Source organism: Acomys russatus, chromosome 12 (genome assembly GCF_903995435.1).
Source record: "Acomys russatus chromosome 12, mAcoRus1.1, whole genome shotgun sequence".
In the NCBI taxonomy this organism is placed as follows: domain Eukaryota; kingdom Metazoa; phylum Chordata; class Mammalia; order Rodentia; family Muridae; genus Acomys; species Acomys russatus.
This window is the reverse complement of record NC_067148.1, coordinates 8,258,412-8,278,148: the sequence shown is the minus strand read 5'-3', so window position 1 is coordinate 8,278,148 and position 19,737 is coordinate 8,258,412. Positions and strand designations below refer to the sequence as shown.

Here is a 19,737-nt window from a genome sequence, read left to right as displayed (position 1 = left end):
ATCTAGGGGCTCAGCTCGGTGAGGCCTACCATCTGCATAAGAGGAGCAGAGCCCAGCGCAATACACCTGACCATGTCTATAGTCTTGCATGGTAGCCTTGCAAATGTGACCCAGGGTCACATGCCAGGTTTACCACCAGCACTTGACATAACTTCAGCGCACTTACCATACGAACACAGGAACAAGAGGGACAGCGTTTCAGATGGAAAACAAGGAAGGAGGACCCGGGGGACTCTGCACCGGCAGCTAATGGGGTGCACGTTACACTGTGTGGGTCAACCCCCCACAATTCTGAAGGGGTGCGGCCCCACGTTAGAGAGACAAAAGTGGCCACGGAAAACTCAAAGCTACTTGCTGACGTTCACTATCCAATGGAAACTGAGGCTCCAGTTCCAGGGAGCAGACTCTGTTCTCCTGCCTTGGAGACAGTAAAGCTACCCCACCTTAAATTACCAAAGGCAGCTCAATGCTGGAACTTATGGGATGGAAGAGTTGTAGAATTAACTTATAAAATTACATACAAGGTCAAACATAGTACGTGGCAGGCTGAGAATGGCTGGCTAGAAGCACACACAACCTTTGATCAGAAAAAAAAAAAATCTGCAGAATGTTCTTTGGAAAGATTACCAAAGTAAATAAATAAAGAGAAAGTTTTTTTAGTTGCCCCAAGCAATCACGAAAACACACTACATATCTATGTGATTACCAGGCAAAGTTGAAAGGCATTTTATTGGGCAAACAAAGTCCAGAACTAGCTCTGTGCCAATGACATTTAAGCCTCCTGACAGGCAAGGATGTGGTGAGGTGCAGTGTGCACAGGCATCCGCACACAGCCTTTCTAGAAGCTTTTGGTGTCTTGAATTACAATAGGCAAATCACAGGTTCCCAGGGAGGGAGAACCGATCTGTATCCAAACAAAAACTGGCCAGTTTGTGTACTTTCTGCTCCATGTTGCTAGAGAGGAAAATGACTTAAGGTATGACCTGAAAACACCGCCTATAATCACCAAATACAATGGAACCCATTCAGAAAAATCCTGGTCTGACAAAAAAAAAAAAAAAAGGCGGGTTGCTTTCTAAACATCTCATTTGCTCCAGTCTTAATACATGTCTATGTTTCTTAGTGACTGCAAAATATCAGAATTTTAAACAGTCCGTATTAAAAGTTCCATGTTAAAAGTGAAGGTCTATCTAAAGCGATTTGCAAGTGACTATATCTCCCTCTAGTGTTCAAAGAAAACAGTGCAGTTCCTGGCGTTTGTCTGGTTCTGATTAGTAGAAGGTCAAAGTGTGGTTAAAAAAAAAAAAAAAAAGTAACATCCCTGTTTGTTTTCCTAGGAATTGTTCCACGTATATTTCACTGTTTTCCTGAACACATACCGCATGCATCAATTGCCAACATCATTTTGTGGGGTTCTTTTATATCTAATCTATCTGCTGTGACTCTGACTTTGTACTCGCATAGCTTTGTTAAAGAGTTGGAAAATGTGTGGCTTTTAAAGCTTTCTGAAAGAGAAAACAAGAGCTAGAGGGGTCTGCCCTCGAAGTACCTTTGTTCCTCTTCTTTTCCAGGAAAAAAACCATCCCAGCGGCAAGATGAAACAGTAACAACAAAGCAGCCAAACAGTGTGGGAGACACCAAGGTTGCAAATCCAGCTGAACTTGGTGTTTAGGGAGCCAAAATATAAACACAGTTTCTCTCTCTCCCTCCTTCCCTGCCTCCCTCCCCTTATTTGACGGCATCATCTGTCTCCGTGGCTTTGGTTACCGTCTGTGGATGAACTTAGTCTATACCCTAATAACACACCCAGACTTGTACGGCTTATCCCCCCCCCCACCCCCAACATCTTCCTTGGTCATCTAATGGTGATCTTAAACCGCAACATATTTAACAGCAAATTTTAAATTTCTTTCACCTTCCACGTCATGTATTCTTCATCTGCCAAGTGGCTTCAACGACCAAAGGACCAACCATCCAACCAACCATCACTGACATTTGACCTTAGCCTCCTTCCTTACATCTGGCGCATCAGCAAGTCCCCATCTATTTTTCCTCCAAAGCAATCTCTGTTTTGTCTCCGCTTCCTCCTTGCCACTGTCCCAGCTGCTTTCCGGTCACCATTGCTCGTTCTGCCTCCTCCAGGTGGGTTTCTAGCTGGTCGGCCTGCTCCAAAGGAGACTAAACATCACCACTCACTGCTTCTTTCCACAAATGCACAGTTTCAAAAGGGAAAGTTACAAAATAAAGTAGCAAAGATGACCAAACCCAGAACTTTCTGTGTTTCAACTGGGATGATAGGATTTGGTTTTACATTTGTTTGCGTCATTGTGTGTGCACACGTGCCACAGCCTGTGTGTGTAGCTCAGAGGACAACTTTTGGGAGTAAGTTCTCTCCTTCCACCATGTGGGACCTGGGGATTGGACTCTGGCCATCAGGTGGCAAACTTCTTTACCTCCTGAGCTGCTCACTGTCCTTTATTTGTTTATTTATTTGAACCAAGATCATGTTGCCTAAGCCATCCCACCCCAGATCTCTACATAGCTAAGGTTGTCCTCAAACTACAAGTTCCCCCAGATCTGCCTCCAAAGTGAGAGGATTGAGACAAAATACTCTAATGGAAAAAAATATATATCTTTTTATAAAAAAAAAAAAAGATTCTCCTAGAATCAGCATAAATCGGGATATACAGTTCTTAAGCAAGCATTTGGTTCATATCCAACAAAAAAAATCACCTTACCAACAAAAGAAAAACAATAAAACACAGTAGAGTGTGAAGACGGCACAGGACATTAAAATCCAACTGAACATGATCCTTGGAGAACTAAAATATGAAGTAGGTTTCTGTTCTCCTTTTAGTCTTTCTTTTAGTCTTTCACAGTTAGTTAGCTGGAAACCAGCCCCACTTTGCCTGAAATGCACTTCCTCATTTATAGATCAGTAAATCAAAAGTATACGGACGGCTTTACCTAAGCAAAGCTCTAAGTAGCTGAGAGACTCCCCAGAGGAGACAGACAACAGGATGACGATAGTGCCTCTCCATCGCTCCATCTCAAATTCACTATAAGGAATACATTAACGCCTGCCAGGGTTTTGAGCTGGTCTCAGCCTGAAAGGCAAGGGGAAGGGATTGCTTTCCTCCTTTCGTGCCGGCGCTCAGCTTGTGGCATCCCAGACAATGAAGAGAATTACTGTGGGAACCCAGGCTCATGTGCCACATTCCTTCTGCCTGACAGGCTGCAGAGCAACGGACGGGCTTTCGCCCAGTTTCATTAAATAGTTTTCTTTCCACAATTCTGGCAAGGTGCCTCGCTGAAGCCAGACTTAGAGGCAGGATCCTGCAAAATGAGATGGAGGCTGGGTAAGCAGGGTGAATGGAGGGCCGCAGAGGCTATGCAGAAAGTCACGGTACTGTGATTTCTGCTTTCACAACTATGGCCTGTGAGGCTGGAGCATGTGGCCAGAAAGCAAGGACTGAAGAATGCTTATTGACGGGAAATTGTGGACTGCAAATGGCTGGCGACCTGAGGCTTTTCTCTGTCTGGCATGGATGCTGTTAATCCCTAGATGCCCCCTGGCCTACTCAGGTGGGCTGTGTTCCTCCATAAAGTTGTCCCCTTGACCTTGGGTTTCTAGCAAGCGTCCTTCACTCCTAAGAAGTGACTAGAGAGGACCTTGTTAGCTGTTAACCTGGCCACACCTTCTTTTCTCCCACCAGCTTTCTTTGGCATAAGCCCTCAACTCACTTTTTCTCTTCTCCTATTCTTACCTTCCAAATGCTTTTAACATTTCTATATGGGTGACACAAACTGTTGAGCTCACTGGCTTTCCAGCCTTCTTGATGGTGCCTCCAGGGCATAGAACAAAAGCTACTGCCTCTTCCTTCACCCCCTCCTCCAGGCCTTGCCTGACACTTGTCCCTTCCCGAAATTTGTTCCCACTCTCCAGATTTGGGATCTGCAGCACTTACGTCTTAGCAGCTATTTGAAGGAGGGTGCTTTAGAGCCGAACGCATACGCGGACACACTTTGGAGTCGTCAGTTATTAATATTGCATTTCAACTAAAACTCCAGGGACACTGACAAGAAACAGGTGGGGTGACCGAGCCACCCAGTTCTTTTGTAAGGTTACGACGGTAAACTTGGCCCATTAAGATATTTGACTGGCTGAGTGTGGTGGAGCACGCTTTTAATCCCAGCACGTGAGACACAGATGGAACTTGGTGACTAGGAGGCCAGCCAGGTAGGGCTACAACAGTGAGACCCTATCTCAAAAGAAAAAAAAAAATGTGGCAGGGTTGTAAAATCCTTATGTAGGACTGGTAGAAATTTAGTTATTATAGTTGCTGTGGAAATTGGCATTAGGTTAATGAAAGAGGGAAAGAGAGAAGGAAAGAAAAGAAACCTGGAAGTGGGATGGGAGTCATGTGATCGATCTGTATGAGTGCTGAGCATACAGCCAAAGACACCTAAGTCATCAGACAACATGGGTACTCGAATATCCATGTATACTATGTTCACAGTAGCCAAGTTACTGGAACCAACCTAGGTACACCAGGGGAAATGAAGAAAATGTGACATGCGGAATATTATTCAGCCACAAAGAAGAATGAAATTGCGTCAGTTGAAAAAACAAAATGCAACTGGAAATCGCTATGTCGAGTAAAATAAACAAGACTCAGAAATACAAATATCCCCTAATTTCTTCTCTCCTGTGGAATCTGATTTAAAGTTTTAAAAAGTTCCATAAAAATAGGAGGACTATTCAGCAGGAAGAGAAAAACTGTGGCTAAAATACAATTAAAGTATTTATGTACATAGATGAAAATGTTATAATGAAATTCATTATTTTTTTACAGTTAATATATACTGAAAGTGGCTTTTTTGAAACAGAACTGAGAATGCCCCCAAAGCATGCTGTTCGTCATCTTTATGCCCCTGAGCTGAGCAAACTCAGAAATGTGTCCAACCTCAAAGTTCCTACCTATATAAAAACGTATACCACAAACAAAGTTCCCAGCTGTCCTTTGTTCCAGGATGCATTGCGTCCATGTTTACAGCATCTCCATACCCTTTGCCGGCAATCCATCTTTTTACTGTTTTCCCTTCTGGTTGGTGCATTTTGGTTTTGTACTCATGGAGACACGAATCCATTTTGTTTAGTTGCATACCATTTTCTAGTACCAACTGTGGTCTTCTCGAACCTTCTCTGTCTCCTGTTTGCTTCACGAGGACTTGCTCAGTGTTCCTCCTTCGCTGCTTTTTACTATTTACAGGAATGGCTGTGACATTACATTTGAATTTCCTTAGCCAAAATCTTTTCCTCAGATGCCTGCTTCCAAGAACAAATAGGCACGTGTTACACTTCTGCAGTCCAAGTCAGTGCTTGACTCTTAACCCTGTGTGTGACCTTTGAGAATTACATCTGCCCACATAGCCGTCCTCGATGAGGCTCTTCTCCCCCTAACTTAACATTCCTTCCTTGCACTGAGCAGCCCTTTCTTCTTCTATTGAGTTCAGGTTCTGGGGCTCGCCAACTTCCCATCCCTCGCCAGACTTTCTTGTTCATCTTGTTCCAGCCGTTGCATCCTGTTCGTTTGGAAGGCAGCTCAGAGCTGTTAGGAGTTGCTGCCATTGCTGACCGGAAGCTTTGCCCACAGTGGGTGAGGCTTTTCTTCCTATCTCTTCATTCTTGCTCCTTTCCTGTCAGCTACTTATTTCAAACCTTGCCTTTCCTTAACTCTTTATCAGTCCTCCCCTCCTACTCTTCCTATTGCGTTAGAACAAGTGGTGGCATGCTTTCTCACAGAAACACGAAATTAAGTTTTTCCAGTAACCACGCACTATCAAACTCACATCTACACGTCACCAGCTGTTCTCTCCCCCCGCCCCCCTTCCCCTGACAAGATGTCTTTTCCAGGGTGTCTTTATTTGGAATTAATTCATTTGTTTCTCTTGATTTTTGCTTCCTTTTCACTGTATTCAAATACAAGCAAAGCTGCCCTGTTTTAAATAACACAGTTCTTGCTTTGGGCAATGCTCCAGCCCCACGTTTTTACCTTTCATTCGTAAGGCGCGCCCCCTGCTGGCCTCCTTGGCGCCCTCCCAGCGGCGCTGCATCTATCACACTGCTCCATTCGGTCGCTCCGTTGTTCATCGCACGCTCACCACTGATGACTCTGAAATCATTAGACTACTCACTTTCAGAGGCTCGATATCATTTATCATATTTCCTGAAATTATCGTTTGCCTTGGCTTTCGCTATTCTCTAGTCCTTTATAGGTCCCCTCACGTTTTCTGGGTTCTTCTTTTAGAGTCCCCATCTGTCCGGCTTTTTAGCTAGTAATATTTAGTATTTAGGTTGGTGTATATATATATATATATATATATATATATATATATATATATATAATATATATATATATATTATTATATATATTATATTTCCATTTGTTCCTGTTGTACATACTTTGTGAACTCTTTCATTAGAGCTTAGGGGTTGAGTTCATCTTTGTATTATCTCAAATCCGTAGTCTTGGCTCTGTAGTTGTTTTCTGAACTCTGAGCAGCATGTACAATAATACTTACTCTGTATACATGCATTCTCATGTCCCACAGGTACGTCACAGGCCACATGCCGCACACTTGCTTCCTCACTTTCTCTTTAAAGCCTATTTACCTCTATCTCTCTCTATAGAATGATGCTGCCATCCGCTAGGTATGAGATGCAGTCAGCGATTTTCAGCCTACCTCTTCCTGTCAGCCATCTGCATCTTACTGAACCATCTCCCAAGCACCTTTGATTCTCTCTACTGAACTCTGTTCTCCACCTCTGCCGCATTCCAGATTCAGCTCCGCCCAGGTCTCATGTCGAATTCTTGAAATAGCCTCCTTACAGGCTGCTCTTCGAGCATACTGTTCTCCTAGCCCTCAGCTGGATGAAAGTGAGGTGGTCCTTCTAAAGTCCATAGTGATCTGGCTGCCGTTGTTAGTTGTTTGGTCTCCTTCCTTCTCTCTTCCTCCCCTCCTCTCTTTCTTTCTTCTCTCTCTGTGTCGTAGTTCAAATAAGAACATCAGTTCATGGGCTCATCTATTTAAACGTGAAGCCTCCAGTGGGTGGTGCCGTTTGGAAAAGTTTAGAAGAAGGTTGCTGAAAACAGGCTTCGAGAATTTAAAGACTCACGGCATTTCCGGTTTACTCTCTCTTCCATGCGTGCGGTGTGGAGATGGAAGCTTTCAGCGTCCTGCTCTAGCTGTCCAGCCACTATGAACTCTTATCCCTCTTGAACTGTTAAGCCAAATAAACTTCATGGTATTGCATGAAAACAACAGGCTAGTAACTGATACATGCCTCCTTCCCTCCCTTCCTCCTTCTCTCCCTCCTCCCTTCCTCTCCTCCTCCTACTTTTCCCTTCCTGTGTTCCTTCTCTCTTCTCCCTGACTTTATTCCTCCCCCATCTTCTTCCTCTTGTTTTTCTCTTCTACCTCTTCTTCTTTTTCCTCTCTAGCTTTCCTTTTATTTTAAAGACATTTAACACAAATATTTAAAATGATATATATTCATTTATATATGTATTTATGTGTATATGTAAATATGTATACATAATTTATATGTATTAATTTAACTATTTAGTCATGTTTCAGTGCATTGTTTGTTGAGATTAAATCTCTTGAATATAACCACCATCCATTTGCAAAGCTTTCTTTCTTTTTCTTTCTTTCTTTTCTTTTCTTTTTTTTTTTCATCTTGGAAGACTGAAATTTTGTATACAATAAACAAAATCATGTTGTTCTCAGCCACTGACACTAACCGTTCTGCTTCCTGTCTGTGTAAATCTGACTACTCGACACACTCCACACGGTTTGGAATAGCACAACGTCTGTCCCTTTGTAAGGACTATTCGTTGTTAGCTGAACGTCTTCACAGTTCATTCATGTCTGAGTGTGTTTTGGGATATACTACATTTTGTTTAATCTATTCCTCCATTTGCACACATTTGGGTTGCCTTCACTTTGTCATGGTCTTTCCTCATCTGTGTACACACTTCTGTCCTAGCTGCTCTTTATCTGAGCATATATACTCAGAGGTAGAACGTTTGGCTCCTGTGGTAATTCTTTTCTGAGCTGCCATTGAGCAGCCTACCAGTTTACACTGCCCTGCAGTGTGAGGGGTCTGCCTTCTCTGTGTCCTTGCCAGTGCTGGCTAATTTCTGAGTATCCATCAGAAGAGAAGAACCCTTCTCATTCCACACGTCTTCGCCGCCATTTTAGTCTTCTGATGGTTTCTTTGTTGCACAAAGGATTTACACTCGGGTAGAGTTGAGTTTCTTTGTCTTCTTTTGTTATTTTGTGCGCCAGATCTAATAAGTTATTGCAAAATCGAATGTCATCAAGCCAGTGAAATAACCAGTTCAGTGGGTAAGGACATTTGCTGTCAAATCTGATGACCTGAGCTCAATCCTTGCAACACACATGATAGAAAGAGAACAGAACAATTCCCACAGGTTGACCTCTGACCTCTATATGCTCTCCACAATAAAGTAAATATATAAGAACAAAAGGAAATCAAATGCCACAAAGCCTTCCTTCTGATTCATTGAAGAGTTTTAAAGTTTTTGCTCTTACTTTTAGGTAATCCACCTGAGTTAATTTTTATATGTGACACTAATTGTCTACTTCATGTCTTTGCCTGTGGCTATCCAGTTCCCGCAGCACTGTGTGTTGAAAAGACATTGTTTTCATTACTGTGGCTTTGTAATAAATTTTAAAATCGGAAATATGAGGCTCCCAAATATGTCATTGTTTTGGCCATTTGAGATCCCTTAAGATGTCACATGAATTTTAGGTAGGAGCCTGCCATTTCCCAAGAGAAAACTTTACAGTCAGGTATGGTGGCATAAGTATGTAACTGCAGCACTTGGGAGGCTGCCACAGAAAGATTGAGAGTCTGTGGCTATCTCAAAGCCAAAACAAAATTAAATAAAAACATTTTATAGGAGGCAGTTTCTCTTGAAGTCTAAACTCTTTGCCATATTTTAACAAGTGTCTAAAATATAGCACTTATTAGTCTTTTCACCATCACCGGACTCTAATTCGATTTACCCCATTTCTCAGTCTGGTGGATTTGGTTGTTGTTGTTATTGTTTGTTTGTTGTTCTAATAGCCATAATGTCTCAGGCTTTTGCGTATGATCTCTCTGCCTGGGACATTCCTCGCGTGGCCATCTCTCCTCCTCCTTCAGCCATCAGCTTTCACATCCCTTCCAACATTTTCTGAGAGAAGTGAGTAGAGCTGTGACTCACTGCACTGTTTCTGCTAATTATGAACACTTGCTCAACGCTATCCCAGGCCTGAGCCCAAGGTGTTACACACCTTACAGCACAGCATCTAGTCATCTAGTCAATCACGCGTGTGTAGATTTGAATGAATCTCTGAAAGCTCACTTTCTAGTGGGGGAATCGACAGAACTGAACACGAGGCACCTGGATAATGAATGCCTTTGCCGGCTACAGTCTTGAGTGCCTTCTCTTTATTCCGTTTGCCTACATTAGCAATGAAATCTGCAGAGACAGCTAAATGAAGGTTTAAGGCAGAGGACCACGCCTACCCAGACTGGGTTGAAAGGTGCAGAAGTCTGAGGATTTAGCCACCAAAGGGTCTTCGTTCCTCACAGCTGCCTGCCACCACTCGCCAAGAGGTGCTAGACACCACCAAGGCCTCAGAAAGCCACCCTACTGAACCGTCTAGTAAGCTCTGGGCCCCATCAAGTAGATTCAGATGACCGGAAGTGGAACCGGCCAGCTTGTTGCTTAGCAACGAATGAGGCAGGGACGCTAGAGCTCCCAGCTCAGAAAGAACAGTGACTGAGCGAGCTGTCCAGCGGCAGACACCTCTGGTCCCTGGTCTGGGTGTCCCGCAGCAGCGACCCAGGTCGGCCCTGCATGGCCCGCGAGTCCTCGCCATGAGCAGCAAGCAGGTGAGAGCGGGGCCGCCAGGGGTCGCGGGCCCTAAGGGCCAGGCACGCAGGGTCTGTGCGCCCTGCGCTCTCGGGGACCTTCGACTCCTGTACCATGAGGGTGTTGAGGGTGTCCCCCTTGTTCCGTTCCCAACTGCTGGGCCGCACTGTTGTCCTAAGGACGGGACACGACACCCTCAGATGCGGAATCTCTACAGCGACTCCCGGGGTTATTTGGGAGTGCTTGGGTAGCAGGAGGCTGGGTGGTACGTCATTGTGGGAGTGGTCTTTTTAGCTGTCCGACTTTCAGCAAATCAATCATTTTCTTTTGGAGACTAGCTATTCACCAAGCCCTCCCACCTCAAGCTGGCCAGGCTGGCCTTGAATTTACAGCAATAGCACCCCACCCCACCTCACACCCATTGCTGAGATTACAGGCCACCCAGGATTCTCACTTAGTCCTATGGAGTGTAAATAAAAAATGCATGCTACAATAGCTATGCAGTAAAAATAAAAACTGTTCTCTGTTGATCTTAAGAGTAACTGCAGCACAGAACCTTGGTCAATGGTTTTGAAGCCAGAGCAACCCAAATAAAAAGAAGTTGATTTTCAATCTGAAATTTTTACTGAGCAGCCTCCCCCCAACTCCCCACCCCTCCTACCCCCCCACTCCTCCCACCCCCCCGCTCCTCCCCCCACCCCCACCCCCACCCCGCGAGCCTTTCATCGCTTCACAGTCGTTTCTTTTATAAGTTGAGTTTGAGGAGACTTGGGAGTTGAGGACATGGCTCAGTGCTTAACAGCTTGCTCTGAAACCCTGAAGACATAAACTCAAACGCTCAGCACCCAGTTCAAGGCCCAGTGTGACTGAGCTTGCCTGTAACCCCAGCACTGTGAGGGGCAGAGATAGGATTGTTGGCCCTTCCTGTCCATCAGCTTAATTTCTGGTTCAGTGAGAGGCCCTTTCTCAAAGTGAGTTAGCAAGTGATTTACCGGCTTCTGTGCATAGGCAGGAGCACCCCATCCAAAATATGGATCTCTCTCTCTCCCTCCTCCCTCTCTCTCTCTCTCTCTCTCTCTCTCTCTCTCTCTCTCTCTCTCTCTCTCTCTCACACACACACACACACACACACACACACACACACACACACACACACGAGCAGGGCATTTAAATACTTATTGTGATAGCCAGGTTTTGTTGCTGTGACAAAGCAGAGCAAGGCAACTCAGGGGAGGAAATCATTCTCTTGGTTCAGGCTTTTAGAGGTCACTGGGCTCTGGGTGTTTCTGGGTGCTGTGCCAAAGCTCTGCATCAAGGCAGGGAGGGAGTGGTAAAGTTGCTTACCTCATGGCAGGCAGAAGGCAGAGAGTCCCGAGGAACAGACTAGAGAAAGACCCGACATGTTGAAGGCGCACCCCCAACAGCCCACATCCTTCAACCAAGTTCTACTCCCAACAGCCCACTCTGCCATAAACTTAATTTAGTGATGAGAATAGAAACCCTCATGGCTCAATAACTTCTCAGGAGCACCACCAGGCGGTGCCACCCCTCAACACATAAGCTTTTACAAAAGTATATCATGGCTATACTATACCAGCTATAGTTATAGATTGTATAGATTACTAGCAGAAAATGGCAAGCCTCTAACTCACTAAGCAAGTAAGTAATAGTTACCTAAATGTTCAAGAAAATTTTATTTCAGTGGTTTTTTTTTTTAAATACATGTAATAAATTGAGAACTGTGTTTCATATGTCAAGGTACAATTAGCAATGAATACTACCAGAACAAACAAACAAACAAAGGATCTCCCACATCTCAGATACATGTAACAACAACAATAACAATAAAACAAACAAACAAACAAAAAGGAAAACCACCACAACAAACAAGTGCCTGAGCAAACACCAGACCTCGCTGTGTGATTCTTAACAAAATCATGACGTGTTGCCACCTATAATGGAGAGGCTCATTTGCTTAATGGCCAAGGCAGTCTTTGGCCCAATCATGGAGCCATAGTCTATGCTGTCAAAATCTAAAACATCGATTTCATTAAATGTACAGTGGTTTTTCTAGAAAGCTATTTTTCTTAATTCCTTCCACCTACCCAGCGCGAGCTAAGAAGCAGCCACTAAATCATTACCGGAGGTCAAGTTTGCTTCACTTTTATAAGGCAGTCCTGCAAGGCAACACCCATTGTCTCCCTGTGACCCCCAGTGGAGCCATGCTGCATTGACGAAACCCTGGACTCACCAAGGATGGGCATTGGTAGCCCATCTGGAGCTTTCGCCACTGCCGAAATAACACACTGTCTTAAGCAGCAGAGGGCTCTCTCCCACTGTTTTGGTTGATTTTGCAATTTAAAAACTCATCTTGAAGCTTTCTTCTATGCCAACTTAGAGTACAGTTTTCCTTTTGAAGAGATGAAAGTTTTATACTTTAATCTAAAACAAATAGAATGGATTAAATTTTCGGAAATTCCATTTTAACGTGACATTTACTTATGTATTCCATTTGAAGAAGTGAGCAGGTGGCAGGCTCATATTTACTGAGGAGGGTTTTTAACATATTCATCTCATTAGTGGAAGGTTGAGAGGGACATGGCATTTTTCAGAGATAGCTGTCTGGGTTTTTCTCTTAAGTTCGGTATTTAAAGAGAAATATAAATCTTTTGCAGTTGCTCATTTCATTTTTAAAGCTAGGGAAAAACTTGAGAGGTTCAGTTGAAGAAGTTTCCAGAGTTTCGAAGTGACGCTACTCAATGGTCAGGAAGGTCCTCACAAACTGACTGCTGTTGTGGGCAGGGGGAAGAAAGGCTGCAGCCTCGCCCTGCTCAGCACTCTTTTTAAAGCTACACAACTACAAGATTGTCATTTGTCTGCCCTTCTGCCATGCTCATCCTTTCTCCCATTGTTGTTGTTTTTATTGTTGTTATTATTATTATTATTATTTGGTTTTTCGAGACAAGGTTTTTCTTCGTATGGTCCTGGCTGCCCTGGAACTTGCTCTGTAGAACAGGCTGGCCTTGAAGTCACAGAGATCTGGCTGCTTCTGCCTCCTGATTGTTGTGGTTAAAGGTGTGTGCCACCACTGATTGGCTAAAAACAAAAAAACCCAAAAAACGGTTTTATGTGTATGAGGCTTTTTCCTGTGTGTGTGTACACCATGTGTGCAGGACCCTCAAAGGCCAGAAGATGGTCTTAGAATCTCTGGAATTAGATTCAGAGAGTGATGTGAGCTTCCATGTGGGTGCAGGGAACTGAACCCAGGCCCTCTGCCAGAGCAACAACCTCTCTTAACCACTAGCCATTTCTCCATCATGTCATCTTAATATCATTAAAAAGAAACCATGAAAAAGTTTACTGTGAGACAAATACCGTAGTGACAACTTTATCAACCAGAACTCAAACATGTGGCACTCGTATTTGAGCCAACCTGTGAAATTTTACCTTTGAAGCAAGTTCTTACTATGAATTGAGACTGACTTTGAGCTCATATAATCCTCCTGCCTCTGCTCTCCAAGTGCTGGAATACACGTGGATGACATCATGTCCAACAACACTATTATATTTTGACAGGTTATTGCCAATTTAGCAGAAAGATTATTCCCAAGTTAACAGAAACCTTTGGTTGCCATGGCTAACACTTGGGTTATATACAGGTTTTACACTATTCCTTCCAAGAAGTGAGTAGATGAAAACTGACAGAGAAAAACTGAAGAATAAATGTAATATATAAATAAAATATAATATATAAATAAATGGAATATAAATGTATATTAAGAGTTCCTACAGAAAATACATGGCATCCTGTAAAAGGTAATTAAAGACTATTTAGAAAGAGAACTTTTGCAGAGGAGTGGGTGGGGTTCAGGTAGCACACAAGAGTGTGGGGCAACCTTTACTTGAGAACAAATGTTGTAAAATTTGGCTGAATGAATCAATGTTGGTATTAATGAGTAAACAGGCAGCACTCTACCATGGCCACACTCAGGCTGAGGGGCCAGAGGACTTTGTGAGAGTCAGAGACACAATACTTGTCACAGGAGCCACACTCTAGGACTGTTTAGCCCCCACAGAACCCCAGAAAACTCCCTTTCTCCTGGGGCTCAATATGTTGGGATGCCTGTTATTGGTTCATCCTGGCCATGAGATATGAAGTCTATACAAAGACTCTACCCTCTCCATCACAGAGCAGGACAAAGGTAGACACCGACTAGGGCGAGCAACATAGCTGTGACAAAAATTATTGAACATAGATGAAGACTTCATAGAAACAATTATAAGCAGATCATTTCCTGTCCATAAATCATTTGGGGTCAGGCCTATGGCTCACTGATATGGGTGTTTGCTTAGCATGTATGAGGACCCAGATTCAATGCCTTTTTAATGATATGTTATAGTTTAACTGAAGCATCTTACACTTTTTTTTTGTGTGCCAAATTTACCCCTGAGCACACAAATGGAGGCCATAGTCTAACTTACAGAAGTCTGTTCTTTCCTTTTATTATGTGGGACCAAGGCTATTGAACTCAGGCTTGGTGGCAGTTGCCTTTACTAATTAATTAATTAATCCTGTCAACATGACACAATTAATTAGAATCATCTTTAAAAAAAGAAGAAGAACCTTAGTTGACAAAACGCCTCTATCAGATAGTGGCTTGTAGGCAAGTCTGTGGGGCACTTTGTTGACTGATGATTGGTATGGAAGGGCCCAGCCCATTGTGGGTGGCACCACACCTAGGCAGGTAGTCCTGGAGTGTATAAGAAGGCAGACTGAGCATACCAGGAGATACAAGTTAGTAAGTAGTGTTCCTCCATGGCCTCTGCTTCAGTTCCTGCCTTGGTTTCCCCTGATGATGGAGTACAACATGTAAGCCAAATAAACTTTCCTCCTCAAGCGGCTTTGGTCATGGTGTTTTATCGCAATAGAAACCCTGACTGAGAAGCCATCTTACCAGACCTGCTGTTCATTACTGGTGTGTGTGTGGTGTGTGTGTGTGTGTGTGTGTGTGTGTGTGTGTGTGTGTGTGTGTGTGTGTGGTGTGTGTGTGTGTGAATTTTGTACCCTGCAGCCTTGCTGAATGAACTAACTAGTTCTAATAATTTCTAGATGTTTTATAAAATTTTCTATATATAAGATCATGCCATCAGTAAATCATGTCTTAGGATATTTTGGATGATAGGTGCTTGACTTCATCGTAAGCAGTGTAGCATTTGGCTACGTGAATTAGATTTACCGATAATAAGTGAACAGATTTTTCCCTCTCCACACAGGATAAACTATCCAGCAAAGAAAAATCTAAGACACCACTGAGATTCCTACCACAGTTGCCTATGGTAATTGTTAATATAGCATTCTTTATTCTATTCTGATAGTGTTTGCTTACTATTATCTGAGAGAAAATTCTATGTTCTAGTTGATTCTATTTTAATGGGCAAGTTCTATGTGGTGCATCTCTTAGGAAAGACACCATCTTAATAAAGTCACCACGTTAGCAATTTCTAGCATGGATGGTTTGAGATATCTGAGTCAAAGACTTCCATATGACCTCAAGGAGAAATGTCAGTGCTGGTGCCAGAAAACATGTGCTGGGGTTACAGCTCTGTGTCTGGCTCTGTGACCTTTAGGGAGTCACATCTCTGAACTTCCTTTGTAAGCCTAAAGCTGAGAAAACTTGATGACGTCTGAGGAGATGGCTGTTCCAGTGCCAAAGGATGTACTGCAAAGGAGTTGTAGATTTTGGTGTTTGTTTTCATTATTTTCACTATAAATTATCATATTCTATGGAAAAGGCAGCTAATAGGCATTGCTAGTAGATAAAGTACTGGAAAAGTTAAATTCCACTACATAAAATTTACCATTTATTAATTATGTTTGATTTAATGCCATTGAGTTGCATTCTTATGACTCCTAAGAGTTGAGTTTAAGTAAAGTTTCAGAACAGATATTTTGAAACATATTCTAAAGGCTCAGAATGAAATCTATGATGGAGTTTGCATTGCTTCATACTGGGAGGATTCTTAACAATTTTGAAATGTTTTTTTTTTTTCAGCTTAAAGAAAACAAAATTAAATGAATAATAACAAAAAACAAAAAACAAAGCAAAACCAAGTGAAAACATTAAGGACATAATTTCAAGCATTTCAAAGCACTCATGGTTCAATTTTGAGTCTATTTGTAATTTAACACCAAGATTGTTAGAATCTTTGTAGGTAAAATCATAACTTTCATATATCTATCAGTATCTGCTTTATGATGTTAGTTCACAAGTCAAAGAACTGACATGAAAGTTTACAAATTATAAATTTGACAATGTTGCCGTTGGGGTGTCTGGACCTGTTAGGCTCATGCTCACTCACTGACAAGGGTTTGGGGGGCAGATGAAGGATTCTGTCACTGCAGTGAACCCTTTCCACTAGGAGACTGATGAGACTGGGCGGTGGACGAGTTGGGGTGGGGAGACGGGGGGTGGGCAGACGGAGCTGGGGAAGCAGAGGGGTGGTGCACAGTGCTGTAGAGTCAGGTGTGTGAGTGAGGAGGTTTGTGTGGTAGATTGACACCCAGCAGGATGTCCTGGATATTTGCAGTCTAATTCACAAACATCAGTGAATTGCCTGTGTTTGCTGGTATGAAAATTCTGTAGCTGGTAAACCATAGCATCTCATAAGTGTCTTCTCATTCTCTCAAAAGGGGAGCCTTCTCCTCTGAGAATGACCATCACATGACTTAGCATGGAAACATGCTGCTTTCCCTTCTGTCATCATGTGGTCCATGAGGAATTGCAGTGGTGACGTGCGAGACACAGTCTGGGGATGTGATCTCGTATTTGCATTGTCTGGAACTCATTGCCATTCTTTAATCCTCTATCCTTCTTTTCCTACGTTTAAAAAAACAGCTGGCTAACCTGTTTTGATATGTTCTAGTGTAAAATTGACAGTATTTTAACATCAGTTTATTGAATTTATTTAGTAAACCTAGGTAGATGGAGGGTATGGGCAAGCAGCTCAAGGGATGTGCATGCGAATCTTTCAGAAATAACTTAAATTGTAAAGAACGGTGTGTACATTCAAAGGCAATCAGCTGCAGCTGGAATTGAGAAAAATATTAAACTTTTAATTTCCCTATCTTGAACAAAAGTTCAGATTTTAAAGTGGTGACAGCGTTAGGGTAATTAATATCAGCTGGTGTTAAATCTTAGCAGTTTGACCCAGCACAATTACTCCTTGCCTTCATGAAATGTGGTGAGCATCTGGTGTCCCTCTTCTGTCTCATCCTTCTGGGAGCACATGGTCTTGATGCTTCTGGGTAAAGGGTAAGTGATGGACACATTTCCAGCTCTTGACTGTCTGACGTGTCTATGCAGTACAGGTCAAGCTGACCATCTGCTATGTCTATGTAGTACAGGTCATATGGCAGCGAAGGGAGGCTTGGAAATGAGAAAATTTGGAGAATGTGGGCGCGAGCTCTGAAAACCAAGATGAGGACTTGTTTCTCTTTCACTAAGACTTTGTTTATATTTCTGAAAAGCACAATCAGCCATCTTTCAGGAAGGTTGGGGTGGCCTTCTGCTACAGCACTGCCTGTAAATCAAGACCCATATATTCTGCTGCCTGCCTTATTTAAAAGTGCTGGAGGTCTAGCCCCACCGCTAACCCTAGTCTCTTCCTATGTACTGTGCTTACTGTTTCTAGAAGCATGTATCGAATAACATTCTATGTGTCCTTGTACGGTCAATAGGGTAACAGAATAATTTGTCACCTGTAGGCATACCCTTTTTAAAGCTATTCTATCTGAGTTCTTATACCAATCACCCTACCCTTTCCACCTCAACCATGCCAACACCCCCCCCCCAACACTAGGTAAGTGAGAAAGAAGGTTAGAGGGGAGAAGGGTGTGGTTCTCTTTAGGACACTTCCTGCTGATTAGGGGCTCTGCATCCCTAGGAGCAAGTCCAATCTTCATCTTCAGAATATCCATCTTCTTCTCATTTCTTTGCTCACAAACACTTGACCAATCACCACCACCACCACCACCACCACAACAACAACAACAACAACAACCACCGCCACCGCCACCACCACCACCTCCACCACCACCACCTCCACCACCACCACCTCCACCACCACCACCACCAGGAGAAGCAGGGAGAGCAGCCGATGCCACAGGCCCTCTCAGGGCTCTCCTCTTTATACCCTCTCCAGAGTCCCCAAAGTTAAACTATCTTCAGCTGGCAACACTCATGCCCCTCCTAGAGCACAAGACAGTCATAGTTAATGGCCGTGGACAAACTGGAGCAGCCCCTTATCCTACACCTGGGATTAAAACAGACAAGTACTCATGTAGCCTAACTGGATTTTTAAAGAAACCATAATTTTCATAATAGTCATCCAAACTACCATACCAGTGAAATAAAAAGCTCTACTAATTGTGCTTGGCCAAGGGGTGTTAGCTGGGGACTATGTCCTATAAATTGGGATTAACATCACCATAAGAGGTAACTACCTGTTGCGAGGCAGGGCCTAAAGTCTGTGTCCTCCACGAAATAACAGTGCCCACCTAGGCAGCCCTCCCCTTTCACCCTTTTCCCGGGCTCCCATTCAAGCATGATTCTTCAGAATCTCTTCTTATTCTGTCTCATCCTGCATATCACTGTCTCTTTACTTTGATTTTCCCCATCGTGTTATTGCTGCTTGACATTATATGACACCCATTCTGAATGAGCTGTCTATACTTCCACTAGAATGGATGCCTTAAGTAGAGGCCAGCATATGTGTAGGGTCTCAGTAGTTCCTTATTTAAAAGGAATGGCTTGCCTTTGACCAGAGTTCACCCACATGGCTTGGCTGCCTACCCCAATGTCTTCTCTCGAGCTTGTTCTTCTCCTTTGGTCTCCAGCTCCTGATGTCGTGCTTGACTTCCGTGAGTGCACTGCTGACCTTCTCTGTGGACAGCCAATCGTGTTTTATGGTTTCGCTTCTGTCAGTTTTTCTTTTGAAACTTTCTCTGACTACTGTTCTCTATATTCTGTCCTGAAGAGAAGTGCATCACATTTTATATGTGAAACAGGAAACATGTCATTCCTTTTATGATTATTTCATGCCTGTATAAAAGACAGGAAAGTGGCACCACAGTATCTAAAATTTTTTAATAATATTAAATGTGCTACCTTATATAAACTTCATAGAAATGCCAAATATAATGTAATCAATATAAAATGTAGTCTAATCAATTTGATGAATTACAGTGAGATAAGTTATATCCTCTGTTTTGAATTATCTTAAAAATCCAGCACATATTTTATTTGTAGATACCTTTGAGTTCAGAGCAGCCACATTTCAAGTGATTAGCAGCCACAGAGGGCTAATGATGCCTCTCAGGCAGGACAGGTGCAAAGCACAGGCTGGAACAACGGAACAACCACTCTCTATAGGTCTGCAGGAGAGAGCTCAAGGAGCACGCTTGCAAGATCCACTGCTCTCACAAAGCTTAGTCTCAGCCCTCACGGGAGATGGTGTGGCTGTGGCTCCCAGATGTGGAGGCAAATGCCGAAGTGGTGTGGGCCTAGAGGAGGGTGGGTGCCACCAGCTGGGGTGCTAAAATCTTGAAAGGAAACTTTCTCTCTCTCTCTCTCTCTCTCTTTCTCCCTCCCTCCCTATCTCTCTCTCTCCCTCCTTCCCTCCCTCTCTTTCTCCCTCCCTCCCTGTCTCTCTCTGTCTCCCTCTACCTCCCTCCCTCCCTCCTCGTCTCTCTCTTCTCTCTCTCTCCCTCCCTCCCTGTCTCTCT

The 19,737-nt window shown here is 43.3% G+C and overlaps 1 protein-coding gene across 1 annotated transcript in view; it reads left to right on the top strand.

Moving 5' to 3' along the window:
- Positions 1-9,165: 9,165 nt before the first annotated feature.
- Positions 9,166-19,737, top strand: part of Dnah7 (dynein axonemal heavy chain 7) — a 248,100-nt gene continuing 237,528 nt past the window's right edge. Inside the window, exons 1-4 of the mRNA XM_051154521.1 lie at positions 9,166-9,182; positions 9,713-9,797; positions 9,917-9,973; positions 15,228-15,290. Coding sequence (XP_051010478.1) covers positions 9,166-9,182; positions 9,713-9,797; positions 9,917-9,973; positions 15,228-15,290 — 222 coding nt within the window. The remainder of the gene's footprint in view (positions 9,183-9,712; positions 9,798-9,916; positions 9,974-15,227; positions 15,291-19,737) is intronic.